General features: G+C 33.8%; 2 protein-coding genes across 3 annotated transcripts; both read right to left on the minus strand.

Annotated features, from left to right (window-relative positions):
- Positions 1–1,387: 1,387 nt before the first annotated feature.
- LOC137811335 (rhodanese-like domain-containing protein 6) lies at positions 1,388–3,182 on the minus strand. 2 transcript variants are annotated; one of them, XM_068613026.1, is made up of 6 exons: positions 2,829–3,182; positions 2,640–2,738; positions 2,508–2,549; positions 1,913–2,057; positions 1,709–1,810; positions 1,388–1,559 (listed from the first exon to the last, which is right to left on the minus strand). In XM_068613026.1, the coding sequence occupies exons 1-6, from the start codon at positions 3,045–3,047 to the stop codon at positions 1,501–1,503; spliced, it is 666 nt and encodes a 221-aa protein (XP_068469127.1). In that variant the 5' UTR covers positions 3,048–3,182; the 3' UTR covers positions 1,388–1,500. The 2 variants fall into 2 exon arrangements, 1 of the variants encoding a protein (XP_068469127.1); XR_011081052.1 differs by lacking the exon at positions 1,913–2,057 and having other exon boundaries at positions 2,829–3,161.
- Positions 3,183–7,799: 4,617 nt separating this feature from the next.
- On the minus strand, positions 7,800–9,694 carry LOC137809347 (uncharacterized). The gene is made up of 5 exons (XM_068610472.1): positions 9,236–9,694; positions 9,036–9,147; positions 8,549–8,980; positions 8,057–8,394; positions 7,800–7,949 (listed from the first exon to the last, which is right to left on the minus strand). The coding sequence occupies exons 1-5, from the start codon at positions 9,692–9,694 to the stop codon at positions 7,800–7,802; spliced, it is 1,491 nt and encodes a 496-aa protein (XP_068466573.1).
- Positions 9,695–16,888: the final 7,194 nt, after the last annotated feature.

The following is a 16,888-nucleotide window of genomic DNA, read 5'->3' on the forward strand; positions in this document are numbered from 1 at the left end:
GCACTTTATATGCATATAAATGATTTCAAGTTAACTATTAATAATAAATTAGTTGTATTATAAATAAAAAACATTATAGTATATTTATTTTCAATTTAATTTTTATAAATAATTTAATTCTTATGTTTTTAAAATAAAATAGCTTTTTTTTTCAAAAAAAAAGGTTCTTATACTGATAATCATTTAAATTAAAATCTGTTTCTTGTTTGATTCTTTTGAAAATATCAGTCATGCCAATGTGATAATATCCAAATTTTATATAATTTTTCAGTTATATGTTTTTTTCTAGTTATAATTGTTTTGTAAGTTTTTTTTATTTATTTCAGAAACTAATAAAATTTATTTTAAATAATAAAGATTCTCACATGATAAATAAAAACTTCAAATAAAATCTAAGGTCATTGTTTAACAAAATTTACAACCAGAGCAAATCACATTTCTTATATAAGGAATGAAGTTAGTGTAAACATTTCCAAAAATGCTTATGACCAGTTAAACAAATTTTAATTATTTTTAAGAAAATGATTCCGATATTCATGTTTTCCAAGAGTCTACATATGAGGTAGTGACAGAATTGTCATTCTACTACATATAAGCTCATAATGGACCTACTCTTTACAAAGCAGAATTGAACAACTGCACAACAAAAATAAATCTTTTCCACTGCATAGCAACTGCAAAACATATCAATTGCAGAATAAATCATAATCAACTGCATAACAAAATAAATCTTTCCATAATATTGAAATTTACTGTATTTTTCACCTACTACTTCAAATCTAAAATCATCATCTACTGAAATATTTCAAAACAAGCTCCTGGATTGTAAAACAACACCCACTAGTAATCCACTGCCAAGAGTAGAGCTTAAAATATTTCAACCATTTTCCACTTCCCTCCGAATGTTGAAAACATTTGAGAATTTTGGGCCAACCCTATTGACCACCAAACAATAGAAAACTATATAACATGCCACCTGATTCTATTATCTGAATCACAATTAAGAAATCCCAAACTTCTATTGCTCCATCAACTCAAGCACTAAACTCACCTGGAGAAGAATTCACATTCAAAATACAAGTGAACTAGAGTTTTGACTTCCTTATAAGGTACCTCTAGACATGACTTCAATGGTTGGAGTAATACCTCTATATGCTTGTTCTTAAGGGAGAAATCAATCTTGAGCTAGCTTCCAAATACAAGATTGAACCTTGAGTAAGTGTCATAGAACCTTATCCAGCCTAAATTTCGATAATAGAACCTTATATGCGATTTAACCAAGTAAGTGTGTCTATGTAATAAATAAATCATTTTCATGAAAGTTGAAACTTTATAAAATGAACTCAAATTTAAACCATTCATTGACGCTGGCTTCATATATTGGAGCTTATTGCGGAAAATCCTTATTACTATATGACTTTAGAGGAGTTTTACAGTGTAATTACAAGATAGAATACTGACATAAAGTCTCCATAAGATTCAAGTTTTGATATGACCATCCTAAATCATCCTCTGAATGTTGTCAGTAAAATTAACCATAGTTTCAAGACTGTTATCATCTGCAACAATGAAGCACCAAATTAAAATCACAGATTTTCAGAGTTGAGACACATTATATGCACAAAACTAATATTCAAATGCGTCCTGGCACCAGTCATAGTTAGTTACAATGAAAGATCTACAATTTAAAGTAGGAGACACCACTAACCAAGTTTGGGGACTGTATGCCCTCTGGGGTGATGAATCACAACAGGATTCTGGAATGCTCCCAACAAAGCAACGCTCTCTTCCTTCATGAAATCTTTCTCCCCTTCACCACATAATAAGAATAGAAGATACAATACAACTTTCAAAGTTAAATGTAAAGGAAAATTTGCTTAAGCAGAATCACATATGAGGGACTTGAAATTACCAATAATGTGAAGAGATAAGCAATCAATTGGTTTTGAAAATGCATTAGAAGCCAATTTAGGCATTCCAAACTTGTTTCCACCAAACTTGGCACCAGATATCACAATCAAAAACTTGATCTTGTCTACCTTCCCAAGTGCTACACCCTATAAAAGTCATCATTCCCTTTAGTGAAATCAAATGCAGTTTTAACTAATTTAGCCTACTTAGAGCATCTCTAATGCCGCTGTTTACAAAAGTTGCTTAAAATGAATAGCATTGCTCAACAAAAATTGACATATAAGAAACATAAACTATTTTTATTTTAAAAAAATGTACATTTTCAAGTTAACAATCATCGTCAAGACAAAGAAACAAAGCTATACACCCATTTAAAAACTTTAGCATTAGAGTTAAAACTCAAGTATTCATTCTTTGACAATTTAAGAAATAAAACCGTATAAGCAAACCATGCTTCATGCTTCGTAGATACTCATTGAAAACTCAAATATTCATTCATTCTTTCACCAAAAGGGCATCATCAAGGAAGGAAAGATGAACTTAATATATAAAAGAGAAAGTGTAAACAGTAATAAGATGAGTTTCTTGTTCAGTACCTGCGCTTGCATTCCTGGCAATGCAGCCGCTAAAATTGCTCCCTGAGAGACAACATTCCTTATGTGTCAAAATTGTATAAACAAAAGATTACAAAAAGTTCACAAATAACATTGTAGCAGCAAAGTCCGCACCTGAGAGAAACCCAATACACCATCGAAAGGACCATTTTTGAGCATGTAATCTTCTATGTATGCTAAACAGGCTTCGAAGTTTCTATACTCAGAGAAGTCCTGTACATGAAAAGATAAACGTTAGCAGCATACTAGGATAATGTCGGTGGTGGGGATTACTAAGATGGACAGTCTTGTCTCTACAACAACCTCATTGGCTTGGAACCATTCATAGTAAGGAGGATCGAAAATGCCTTCAACGTCAGATCTTCCCTGCGCGGGAAATTGGCCATCGAGGAACACGAGGTCCAATTTTTGTATCACTGGTTCTGGCCATCTTAAGACTAGCTGCTTGAGGATTTCGCCACTGGTTCTGAATCCGTGGAGACACAGGATTCTGGGTTTTCTCTGGGTTTGGTCTTCTTCCATAATGCTCAAACTTTGACAGCAGATTATTGCTCAGGGTGCTTTCATGAAATCAAAATGAAAATTAGTACCAATTTCTTTAGATTTGGGCAAAATGTAAGGGCCGGCGCCGCCGAACCCATCATTTAATAAAATTGTAAAACATTGTAATTTTTAGATTTCATCTTATAAAATCAACTCAATCTAAATAAATAAATATATTTCAAATTTAAATTATATTATTATAATTAATTTTAATTTGAAATATAATAATTTAATATAGAAATTATAATGCATATATATGTTTAAATAAAATAACATTATTTTTATATTTTAAATAATTATTATTATTTTATAAAAAGATTATGTATAAGGCTATTTATAGGCCGAACCTGTTTAAATATATTACAAAAATAATTCAGTTTAATTTATATTATAATTTTTTGTAATTGAACCGTTTGATTATGTAGTTTTTTCATGTGTTAGCTACAAGACACTAGTCTATTTCAGCACAAATAAAAATAATTTATATATCACTCAAAGGATAGTTCTCGTAATTTATTCTCATGAAAGGTGTTTCCGTCTGTTGACTCGAACAATAGTCTTTGTCCCTCCTAACTCCGTCTGAGAATTGAACTTTCTTGATCGAAGAATCTCTCACCTGCAAAGACAAAGGGCGTCTTGACGGTCGTTTGCACTCCAACGCTCAAGTCAGTATAAGGGCAAAGAAAGACCAAGTGTATAAAGTAGTTTCAGTCTTAGAAATTGTGTACCTTGCTAGGATTCTTAGCACCCTTTATATAGGTTGAAACTAGGGTTTACCTTCGCTCATTTACCCATATCTAGGGTTCCTTCGAGAATGTCCCTACGCCGCTATTACATAATCTTAGCGTAATCTGATACATTGAACTTCCCTTAACTGGAGTGCAACGACTAACAGAATGGTCATCTGGGTACCAACTTGTGCACCTAATCTCTGGGGCCATCTATTACGCGGGTGTCTTAAGTATTCACGTGTCATGCATGCAGCTCCCTTCGGAAACCCTAACCCTAATGGGCCTTAGCGCCTCCAAGGACTGTTTACTCGTGTCGCGCCTGAATGCACTATACACACCACCTGCATGGATCCCTCGTGACTTAGGTTTTCCTTATATCTGTCGTTTTAACTGATAACTTAGTATAATTCTAGGGTCCACCTTACGTGGTCATATATAACTGTTCTGACCGTCAACATCCGATCTCTTCCTATTCTGGCAAGGTCTGATATCGATCTCCAACTTCGAGGTCTATGGTACTAGTGTCCGAACGCTGACCCACACCCTGATATGCGTATCTGGGACCCACCTTGTGTGGCCCATCTTTGCTATCAGGCACCGATGCGCGACGTCTGAGATCAGTCTCTGAAGTCGATGACCGATGACTGGTCGATACAAAAAGAAAAATAAATTATTAACATGTAGCATGATTAATCCGGTTATAAAAAAAAATCCCATAAATTGTTACATGCTAATATTTTTTTTAAAAATTATGAAATTGTCATGAATGTTATATCCTCATTTATTTTTTAAAAAAAATTCCTTACATAGAAGTAGGCCATTCAATTCTATATATATATTTGAAATTTGTAGTATATGTTGGTTATTAATTCAGATTTTATTATTATTAATTCTGATTTTATTACCCTTAAACTATTTTACCGTTATATTGCATTAATGGTCAGTTTACAGGCCTGTTAGTATTCTTATTTTATAGCTTCCAGTAATTGTAATTTTATTATATATATATATATATATATATATATATATATGATTGAGTAAATCAAAATGAATAAGATCAGTTTTACAATTTTGTGCAATTACGTTCAATAGTTGCTACAACCTTTTGCCTTCTCTTATTTCCTTCAATTAATTCCTACAACTGGTATCAGAGTCAGTCTGTTATCATAAACTCTACCCAATTATCAGTCCCTATCCTTGATGGAAAAAATTACAATCGGTGGTGTGTGCAGATGAAAGTTTTGTTTGATTATCATGAGTTATGGGATGTCGTTGAGAGTGGAGTGTTTGCATTAGCTGCTAATGCAACTGAGGCACAACGAGTAGCGCATCGTGATCAGAAGAAGAAGAAGGACAATAAGACTTTGTATCTCATCCATCAAGGGATGAATGACGAGACGTTTGAGCAGATAGAATGAGCAACAACTGCCAATGAGGCTTGGACAATTTTGTCAACCAATTATAAAGGTGATGATAAGATCAAAAGGCTGCGTCTTCAAACCCTAAGACGCCAATATGAATTGTTGCAGATGGAAATCACAGAGACTATTTATGTCTATATAAATAAAGTTCTTGCCTTCACAAATCAGATGAAGACCAATGGTGAAACACATTCGGAGCAGGCAAAGGTGGAAAAGATTTTGAGATCTTTAACTCCCAGATTTGAACATGTTGTTGCCGCAATTGAAGAGGCCAATGACATTTCAAAAATGACAGTAAGGTTATTGTTTGGTTCTCTACGAGCGCATGAGCAGCGGATGAATGACAATAAGATTGAAAAACCAATTGAACAGGCTTTAGAAGCACAAGCCTCAATTGGTAGCTCCTATAATAAACATGGTAGCTATTTCAGCAAAGGTCGTGGTGGCTAGAATCATGGAGGCGCTTGGCGCGGGGAACGTGGTCGCGGAGGACGAGGAGACATTTATAATAAATCAAATGTTGAGTGTTATAATTTCCATAAACGTGACCATTATGCAAATGAGTGCAGATCAAAAGGTGATAATCATGCTTCCAATTGTGCTCAAGAAGATAGTAATCACGAACAAGATGAAGAGGACCATGAAGTATTAATGACAACCACATCAAATGAAACTCCAAACAACCAGACTTGGTATTTGGATACAGGTTGCACGAATCATATGTGTGGTCAGAAGGAGCTGTTTGCAGATTTGAATGACTCATTTCGCACAAAAGTGAAATTCGGTGATGGCAAGTTCATTCCAGTGATTGGAAAAGGGCAAATTCTTATTACATTGAAGAATGGTGATCACAGGTACAACTATGATGTTTTCTATGTACCTGACATGAAAAGTAATCTATTGAGTGTGGGACAACTGGCCGAAAAGGGTTACGTGATGCACATAGTTGAAAATAAATCTCAATTTTTTATAAAAAAAAGGTAATTTGATTCTTAAAATCTTTTTATCAAAAAACTGCATGTTTCCAGTAGATATTCATATGGGTGATTTCAAGTGCCTGAATGCAATAGTGAATAATGAATCGTGGTTATGGCATTTACGCTTTGGGCACTTAAATTTTCAGAGTTTGAAAAATCTTTCCAAAAGAAATTTAGGCTTTGTTTGGATTAGGGAGTGGAAATGAGGGAGTGGATTTGAGATGATTTGAAGAGAAACTGTAAAGAAAGTTAGGGTGTTTGGATTAAGGTAAAGAGAGGGGAAAGTGTAGGGAAAGTTTATAAAAGTTTGTGAGTGATGTGATGGATGTGATTGAAATTGTATTTTTTTTAATTGATAAAAATGTAACTTTACACATTTGCCCTTATATTTAAAAAATGATAAAAAAAATTATTTTGATTGATTATTTGTGAATTACATTTTTTTTAAATTAAAATTATTTTTTCGACAATTGAAACATTATTTTTGATACCGTGTTCGAGCTAACTTCGGAAAATTATAAATTATATAAATTTTTTGGATCATATTTATGATTGATAAACATTATTGAGAACAAAGTTGTAATTGTGAATTATTTATTTTTCAATTATAGTTGTATGCAATTAAAAGATTATTTTCGGTATGGAACAAATTATTTCTCATAATGTGTTGGATGTATAATTCGATAAAGGATTTTTTTTTTTAAGAAATAAATATTAATGTGTATTAATGCAGTATTTTAGTTTATTAAAGCAAAATTCATTGATAAATTTTGTGCATAATAATAATGATTCAGAAAATCATATGAATGATACAATGAAATATGTTTCATTCAAAATAGTCATGGAAGTCCTTAATTTGTTTAGGGATTCGTGTCATTAATAAGATTACAGATTCGAAAAGAAAAACACATATGCATAATAAAGTACAACCAAATTTTTACGTAGTTTAGGGATTTGTAGTCATTATCTTGACCAGCTTTCTCATTCTTCGCTCAAGAGGCAGGCCAAAGAGTTGTTTTACCGCATTAGGATGACCACACAAGAAGTCGTAACAATTATCTAACAAATCTCCATCTTGTATGTTCATCTCCACTAACATTTCCCAGATGTCATATTCAGAGTACTGGAAAGTCGATGTACGAGGAAGTGTGCGCGTGTGTTCACGAAATATGGAGTTTCGTTCTTCTTCTGCAACAACATGGCGTCTGTTATATTGCAGATTTTCTTCCGTAGCATTAGCCACTCGCTGTGATGACAAAGCGACAACCTTAGATGAAATGGCTTGTCGCTCAGCAATATGACATAACCTATCTGACTGATCAGTACCCCTCCCAAGGATATCAGTTAATCCTTCAAACCTTGTGTTAAGCCTTTCCAGTTGCAGATCAATGACGTCCACCATAGGGGCTTTTCTTTTTGAGCCTCTAGAAGAAGAAGTACCACCTGATGGCTGGGATGACTGAGGTGGCACCAATGGGGGTGTCAAATTAGGGTCAGGGCTGTATGAATCAACATTAGGATCAGCTGAGCGAGGAGTTTCACATTGAGTAGCATCCAATCCTGGCTCCTCTAGGATGTCCTCCATATTGTGATCATTAAGATCTACATTAAAATGATGAGACTGAGTTCGATTTGAGGACTGCAATGTTGTTCTTCCACCGTGGCCAGTAGCACGATCAAGCCCCCAAAGTCTTCCATCAACTTGTAGTGCCTGATGGGATTAACACGCCATTTTGCGGTCGAGGGCTTTGCCTGTTCATTAATGAAAAGAAATACACTCATAATCATAATTAGTGGTTAATGTATGCGATAAGTGAACATCAAGTTGAATATGTTACCTTTATCAACGAATCTCACACTTCATCCTCGGCCTCGAAAATTTTCGTGCTTGGATTCCAAGCAAAACCACTCAGTCCACTAAATAGATCATGGATCTCACGCCATTTGTCCTTAAGGCTTTTCTGCCTGTTCTTCACATTATTTTTTGTAATCCCTACCAATCCAGTCTGATGTAAGGATTTAACAATGTTTGTGTAACCCTGCGTCGTCCAACTACCATCAATGCGGTTACCCATAGATGCCTCATCGATCATGGCATTCAGCAATCGGAAATCCATGTCGGTAGTCCATTTTTTGTGTTCACGGACAACTGCAGATGACTCTGAAGCAATACCCTTCCCGTGATCCATGATAAAACCTAATAAAAAAGGTTAAACTTTTGCAATAACATAAATAGTTTCATACGTAAATATTAATAAAGGTGGAATGTCAACATTAAACCATGAAATTGTTCTTACAACAATATAAATATAAGTTCACGGATGTTACATAAAATTAATTATTACAATAACCTTTCCACATTTCATTCGCTATAGTATCCCTAATTTGTGACCCGAGCCTGTAGTCATCCTCACGAGTTTGCGAGTGTGACACATCTATATCTCCTTGCATCAACTCACGGTCAACTTCTTCCAACAAAGAGTCATCATTATCCACCCCGCGAAGAAAGTTATGAAGAATACAACATGCTAAAACAATATCGGTCATAGTGTCCACAGAGTAATGAGGCTCTGTTCCGCTAATGATAATTGGAAATCGCTTTTTGAGGACACCAAATGTTCTTTCGATAACATTTCTTAGTGAGGAATGACGATGATTAAATAACTCACGGGCATTTTGTGGACCTCTTCGGGAATACTCTTTTAGATGGTATCGAACTCCGCGATATGGAGTTATAACTTGGGTTTTGAGCATAAAACCCGCATCTCCAAGGTAGTATTTGCCTACAACCATCCATTAATAATTGTTACTTATAAGTGAATTTCATGTCAAAATCACAAGCAGCAAATACGTTTTGCGTTGGCCAGTCTTTTCTTCCACGAAAACGAGGAGCATCAACTCGGGGGACTTTAACACGGACGTGAGTGCCGTCTATGGCACCCAAACAATCCTAATACACAACAACTTCACATTTATAAATAACTTGCATTGCATACAACATGAATTAAATATTTAACTATTGTTTCTCATATTCATACCTTAAAGTATGGGAAAAATCGATTGTTGTTTAAGATATGAGGTTCAACCTCAGTCCCAGCTGGTTGAATTAAGAACTCTCCATGCATCATCAATATTGCTTTCAAAACATTATGAAAGTGACGAGACACTGTTTCCCCGGACCGATGAAAGAAGAACGAAACACTTCGATTCTTGACGTTATAACCAATGATGTGTAAAAATTTAGCCACTTGTTCTTCAACTATAGATCGAAATGCATCTTTAACCATATCCGTTCCTCTTATTCGTTGACATAAATTAATAAATGCTTCCGGACTCATGCGAATAATGTCACGACATCTTTCAGTATGGACCAAGTACGACATCAATTCTTGTCGACGACGCTCTTTTTGTGGAATAAACTCCGGTATAGGATTATTTGTCTCGGTTAACACACGCAATACGTTCAATCCATATCCAATCATGCAAAGAATTGTCATTGCTGCTACTTATGTCCGCAAATTGATTTGCTCTTGTATTTGTGAAACTAGTGTGAAATCAACACCAACTACATCGGGATTCATGTCATTCGTGCTAGACATCTCGACATTTTTGAAATACATAGACCAATGGTTATCGTTATCCATGGTCACAAATCCTTGACAATCATATAAGTTTAACTATTAGGTCTAAAGAACCACCTTTTAGAGAAATAATAATACTCAATTTTTTTTACTTTTAAAAAAAATTAAAATATTATATATAAACTCTGTAAAGTGTTATAATTATAGTTGTATTACAAATTCAAAATAATATTTATAAATTTTTTTTTACTTGATTTTAGGAAAAAATAAATATTATATATAAACTCTGTAAAGTGGTATAGTTATAGTTGTATTATAAATTCAGAATAATATTTATAAAATTCTTTTACTTGATTTTAGAAAAAATAAAATCTTATATGTAGACTATCTATAAAGTAATATTTTAAAATATTTAAATACTTTGTATACTTATAATTATTTTATAAATTCGGAATAATATTTATAAAATTCTTTTACTTGATTTTAGAAAAAATAAAATCTTATATGTAGACTATCTATAAAGTAATATTTTAAAATATTTAAATACTTTGTATACTTATAATTATTTTATAAATTCAGAATAATATTTATAAAATTCTTTTACTTGATTTTAGAAAAAATAAAATCTTATATGTAGACTATCTATAAAGTAATATTTTAAAATATTTAAATACTTTATATACTTATAATTATTTTATAAATTCAAAATAAAATTTATAAAGTCTTTTAGCTGATTTTGGAAAAAAATAAATATTATATGTAAACTATCTATAAAGTAGTATTTTAAAATATTTTGTATACTTATAATTATTTTAAAGCCTGTTCAAAATAATATTTATAAAGCTTTTTACCTGATTTTAGGAAAATTTAAATATTTAAATATTTTGTATACTTATAATTATTTTATAAATTTAAACTGATATTTATAAAGTTTTTTACTTTATTTTTAGAAAAAAATAAATATCAGAAACAATTTAAATATTAATAAGTTTGTTTTAACTATCAGAAAACTCATTCAAACTTTCATTAATGCTCATTAATTCTCATCAATATACTCATCAATGTGATTAAGAAAAAACTTTGAAAACTCAAAAAGGCAGCAGCATTCTATTAATTCTATTAACATAAATAAAATAAATTACAAATTCCTTCCCTCCACATTTCATTCTCATATTTTATTCTCCAAATTCCAAATCTATGTATGAAACTTACCTCCAGAAACCTAGAGAAAACGATGCCACCGCGAACCACCAACGACCACCGAGCACCACCAGCGGAACCACCACCCACCACCAGCAACGAAACCGTCCACGTCCAACGACCACCAACAACGCCGCCTACGGAACCCCACCCACACCTTGCACCTCCGACAACCGCACACCTCCAACACTTACGAACCTCCGACAACCGCTCACTTCCAACGGTTGTGAACCTCCGACAACCGCGCATATCCACCGCGTACCTCCGACGAGCACCTCCGACAACCGCGCACATCCACTGTGTACCTCCGACGAGCACCTCCGACCGCTTCTAAGGGTACTCCCTCAACTCAAAACAAATAACCCACCTCCACTCCTCTTCCATATTTATCATCTCTCTCATTTATTCATCACCCACACACTTGAATTTATCCACCAAACAATGTACGAATCCCTGTTTGTGCTGTGTTTGTGTTGTGTTTATGCAAGGAATCTCATGCGTGAGAATGGAGAGAATATTGGAGTTGCATGGCACGGGCATAGGCAGCTATGGCACATAGGTTAGGTGAACGGATGGGTAATATGGTAAAATGAGAAAGTTTCTCTCCAAATCTTCTCATCTCATCAGGGAAGCCTTTTTCCCTTTCTTTGCTTTTCTTCGCCCCCTAATCCCCGCTAACTCCCAGATACAAACATCAGATTTATTTCCTTTTCAATCCGGGTGAACAGTAATCACCCGGATACAAACACAGCATTAGTGAATGGTTTACCCCATATTCATCACCCTGATCAATTGTGTGAGGCTTGCTTTTTGGAAAGAATCATAGGATACCATTTGTTAAGGAGCCTTGGCGTGCAAAATTTCCTTTGGAGCTTGTTCATACTGATGTTTGTGGCCCGATGAACATATCATCAGTTGGAGGTAATAAGTATTTTTTAACCTTTATTGATGATTTTTCAAGGAAAACCTGGATTTTATGTATTGAAAAGCAAGGATGAGGTATTCCACTGCTTTAAAATATTATATTTAAAGCATTTGTTGAAAGACATAGTGGCAGACAAATTAAGATGGTGTGTAATGATGGAGGGGGTGAGTACAAGTCTAATGAGTTCAAGAGGCATTGTGAGGAACTTGGGTTGCAGCATAACATAACCTGTCCCTACACACCTCAACACAACGAAGTTGTTGAGAGAAAAAATAGAACAATCATGGACACGGCGAGGAGCATGCTTAAAGCAAAAGGTATGCCAAATTATTTTTGGACTGAGGCCGTAACATGTGCGGTATATTTGATAAACAGATCACCCACTCGGAGTGTTCCTAACACAACTCTGATTGAGGCATGAAGTGGATTCAAACCCAATGTGCAGCACTTGAAGGTATTTGGGTCAATTACTTATGCTCATGTTCCCAAGGCAGCAAGATCGAAGTTGGATGATAAGGCAGAGAAGACCATTTTCATTGGATATAAGCATGGGGATACAAATTGTACAATCCAATGACAAAGAAGGTGATTGTTAGTCGTGATGTTACATTTGCCGAAGATGAGGAATGACAATGGAATGCAACAGTTGAAATTGATTCAAAAAAACGATATATTTACGTTTTGAACGATGATGTGGAAGATGGAGTCACTCTTAAAGCACCTACAGTTCAACCTGAAGCTGTAATTCAACCTGAAAATGCAACTCCAATTGCAACTATGATGGAGCGACCAAGAAGGCAACAACGACAACCTGTACACCTTCAAGACTACGAAGTAAATCTTGACGATGAAGTTGATGACAATGGAGATTTAGTTCACTTTGCTTTTGTTGCAGACTCAGAACCTGTGAGACTTGCCGATGCCATTCAACACCCCAAATAGCAAAAGCCTATGAATGAAGAATTGATGGCGATTGAGAAAAACAATATCATGACTCAAATTGGGAAGGATGTTCCAAATCATAATTAAGGGAGGATGTTGGTTATTAATTCTGATTTTATTATTATTAATTCTGATTTTATTACCTTAAACTATTTTACCGTTATATTGCATTAATGGTCAGTTTAATGGCATGTTAGTATTCCTATTTTATATAGGTTCCAGTAATTGTAATTTTATTATATAAATGATTGAGTAAATTAAAATGAATAGAATCAATTTTACAATTTCGTGCAATTACGTTCAATCAACATCTAATTTAAAAAACCATTTTTGCATAGGACGGAAAATAGTTCGCGTCCTATAAGCAAAGCTAAATTTTATTCTCACTAGTTTTAAACACTACAAAAAAAAACTTTTATTAGAAAGGGCCAAAGGCGGACACTAATCACAAAAAGCCCACGCAAAGATGCAATTAACGTGGGCTTTGCCTTCACACAACTTTGAAGCTAATATCCTTGTCGCAAAAAAACTGTCGGGTGCGTGGCGTCGCAAAATGTTGGCTTGCGTGGGCTTTGCCTACAAGTTGCCAACACAAAAAATTACAAATGTTAACTTAAGCGGGGGCTTAGCCTTGGACAGAAAATGAGGGCTTAGGCTTAGCTAGGGGGACAATAAAATTAGCGTGGGCTTAGCCTTGGATAAGGGGACAATAAAAGTAAAAATAAAGCGTGGGCTTAGCCTTGGATAGTGGGACAATAAAATTAGAATAAAGCGAGGGCTTGACCTTGGTAAAGTGACAATGAAATTAGAATGGGCTTAACCTTGGATATGTGGACACCTTTTTTTTTGTATGCACTATTTTTGGCAGCTATTGAACTCCACTTTTAAATAAAAGTTTGGATTTTAAATATTAAATATTAATATTTTTTAATTTGCTTTTTTTTTTGCAATAGCATTAAAAAGAAAAAAACATCAATGAATTGATAAGTTAAAAACTAAAAAACAAAAGTAATGAATAAATTATTATATTGATGAATAAAAAGTGTTTAAGCACCGGAAGATGGACATTAATTAGTTAGCTTGGTTATCTTAGTGATTTCATTATTCTTCTTCTTAGGTTTAAGCTTTGTTGAAATGCCTTCCATTTGCGCTGCTTACTAGTTATGTTTTATCAAAACATATGCAATGAAAAAACTATCATTTTAATACATTTAAGAAACATTGTTCTATAATAAATATTTTTATTATAGAAAGTTATGCACCCAACAGCTGGTTCTCTAGCTTAAGTTATGCTTAAGTTAGTAATTTAGCTGGATGACCACAGTTGTGAATGAGTAGTTTGATAGGCTGGTTCTCTAGCTTCCATGATCATCTTTTCTGGATTCTATGAATATATTGTTTATCAAGTTTCTCTGGACACATAACATAGTATCTAAAATTGGGGATCGTACAACAACAACAAAGGTTTAAGGATAGCTACATACACAAACATTTAAATCATATGGTATAACATCTTGGCTCTTATATGTTAAAGAGATGATTATATTCAAAATTGTATATTGATCACACAGAATCCTCTATGGAGTTACTAATTAAATTGCAGATGTCACTGCATATACCCTAAAAGAGAATAGCCATATTTACAAACTTTTTCTGTTTCACTGTAGATGAAAGAAGTCTTAGGATAGCTCCATATACAAACTTTTAATGTTTTATGTAGATGAAAGAGGCACAGGCCCAAGTCAAAAATCTGTTCAGTTTTAAATTCTAATCAATATCAAAACTAGCTGAAAAGGTATGGATTATCCTGCACACACTATATTGTCCATATCATTGGTCAACATGAAGTTTTCATCATGCATGATGTATGTATATTGCATAAGGAATAAGAGAAAACAGTGTTGAATTGATGACATAGTGCAGGAGGCCAATATAAAACAATAACTCTTGAACAACAAAACAGATCCATGCATAATCCAAATATAAAACAATACCATTTCTAATTTTTGGATTGATTTCCATAGTGAATCTAATTACACCAAAATGAAGAAGTTTGTGATTGAACATTGAAAGGCAATGACACTTGCCAAATGTTTTAAGCAAAGATAGATGTCACAACCCAGTGTGTCTGTCTTCCCAGAGGATGAAAAGAGAACATATATATCTACGTACCTCACAAAATTGCAATATTTTCCCAAAACAGAAAAATGAGAGATACTGCATGAACACACTGCCAATAAGATACTTACCCAAAATTGCAATCCTTTTTTCCTTGCTTATATCACGAACTTTTACTGCATGAACACACTCACTCATCACAACACTACCAAGAAGATAAAAACATGCACATCACAACACTACCAAGAAGATAAAAACATGCTCATCACAACACTGCCAAGAAGATAAAAACATGCAAAGAGTCATGCATGCAATGTGAGTAATACATAAATGACTCAACCTCTCCATGTCTTTCTATTGCATTGCATAAATTCTTGTCAAGGAAACTACAAACCAAACTTAAGAAATGTTTTAAGAAAACTAACAAAATGATGAACTCAAGGCAGGGGTTGATCCAAAATTTGCTACACCAAAACAAATCCAAAATTAATTCACTACTAGAAAACTAAAGATCAATAATTCTCTCCTTAATTTCAATTACACCATGTAAAAGGGTCAAATTTCACTATGAATCCAGGACTGGTAAAAGCTAAGAGAAGCCTAAATTACTTAGAAATGGACAACTTAAAAAAGAGAGTAAAAATTGCGAAAAAAAATGCATAAGGGGCAATAGAGAAAGAAGCAAGAGTTCACTGACAAGTGGCATGGCTGAACAGGGCAAGAAACATAAACTTTTAATGGCCATGATATATTTTCTTTATCTTTTTTTCACAATTAATTCAGTACTTCATATTAAGTAGTTAAAAATTCTGCCAGACAAATCCTCCCCAAATTACACGACCTCTAAACCCACAAGAACTGCCAGACTGCCAGTCAAACTACAAGGTTAGCAATGAATCCAACCAAAACTTAGAATCCAAACAAGAAGTTTAGTCAGTCACAAATAAAGACTCAAGAATGGTAAGGGTAACAAAACCTAAAGCTTCACAAATCCCCTGGGATGTGTTTCCACATCTTACCTCACATATCAGTCTGGAAAAATATGCTCTATCTACAATGTTTCAAATAAAGGGGAGACATCTTCCCTGAGCATTTTATTATTACTAACCTATGATTTGCTAAAAAGAATCAAACAAAAACAATATTCAAATTTATGTTTTTTAATCCCTGCTGAAAAAGAACTAACACAAAGTTACATATGATAGATTTTTGTCATCAAATAAATAACTACATCCAAACTCAAGTAAGCATCTCCTTCCAGTATTTAGATCTCCTACCTCACATCCGTGGCTTGTTTTTCGTGTACACTAGCAGATTTTAATCCTTAACCGGTTTTACATGCTAAAAAGAAATGAACACAAACGAATCAACACCTAGACATAAAAAATTTAAGAACTATATTTAAATTCAAATAGATATTGGTAATAAAGACCAAGAATTTAAGAAAGCATAAGATGAATTGAAGGAATAAAAAAACCAGAGAAATTCAAATAGTCAGTCCCAGTTAAAGACAAAAATATGTGTGGATGCAAAGAAGATCGATAATCATGCAACACAAATTAGGCAAGAACATTGTTCCTTTGCACGAACCAAGTTCAAGTTCAAAATTCATTTGTCAATGAAAGAAACTAATAAAGTATATCTGACAGACACATCATATATTACAAACTTCAATAATCAACAAGAACTATATTCAAATTTATATTTTTTAATCCTCAACTGGAATCATGTTGAAAACGAACTAACGCAAGCACATAAACGGTTACATATGATAGATCTAACATAAAATAAATAACTACATCCAAACTCAAGTAGACATTTGTCATGAAAGAAAGACAAAAAATGTAGGATAACAAAACCTAACGCATCAAGGATCTCCATCCAGTATTTAGATATCCTACCACACAAAGAAATCAACACCTACA

This window comes from Phaseolus vulgaris, chromosome 2 (assembly GCF_000499845.2).
Source record: "Phaseolus vulgaris cultivar G19833 chromosome 2, P. vulgaris v2.0, whole genome shotgun sequence".
NCBI lineage: Eukaryota > Viridiplantae > Streptophyta > Magnoliopsida > Fabales > Fabaceae > Phaseolus > Phaseolus vulgaris.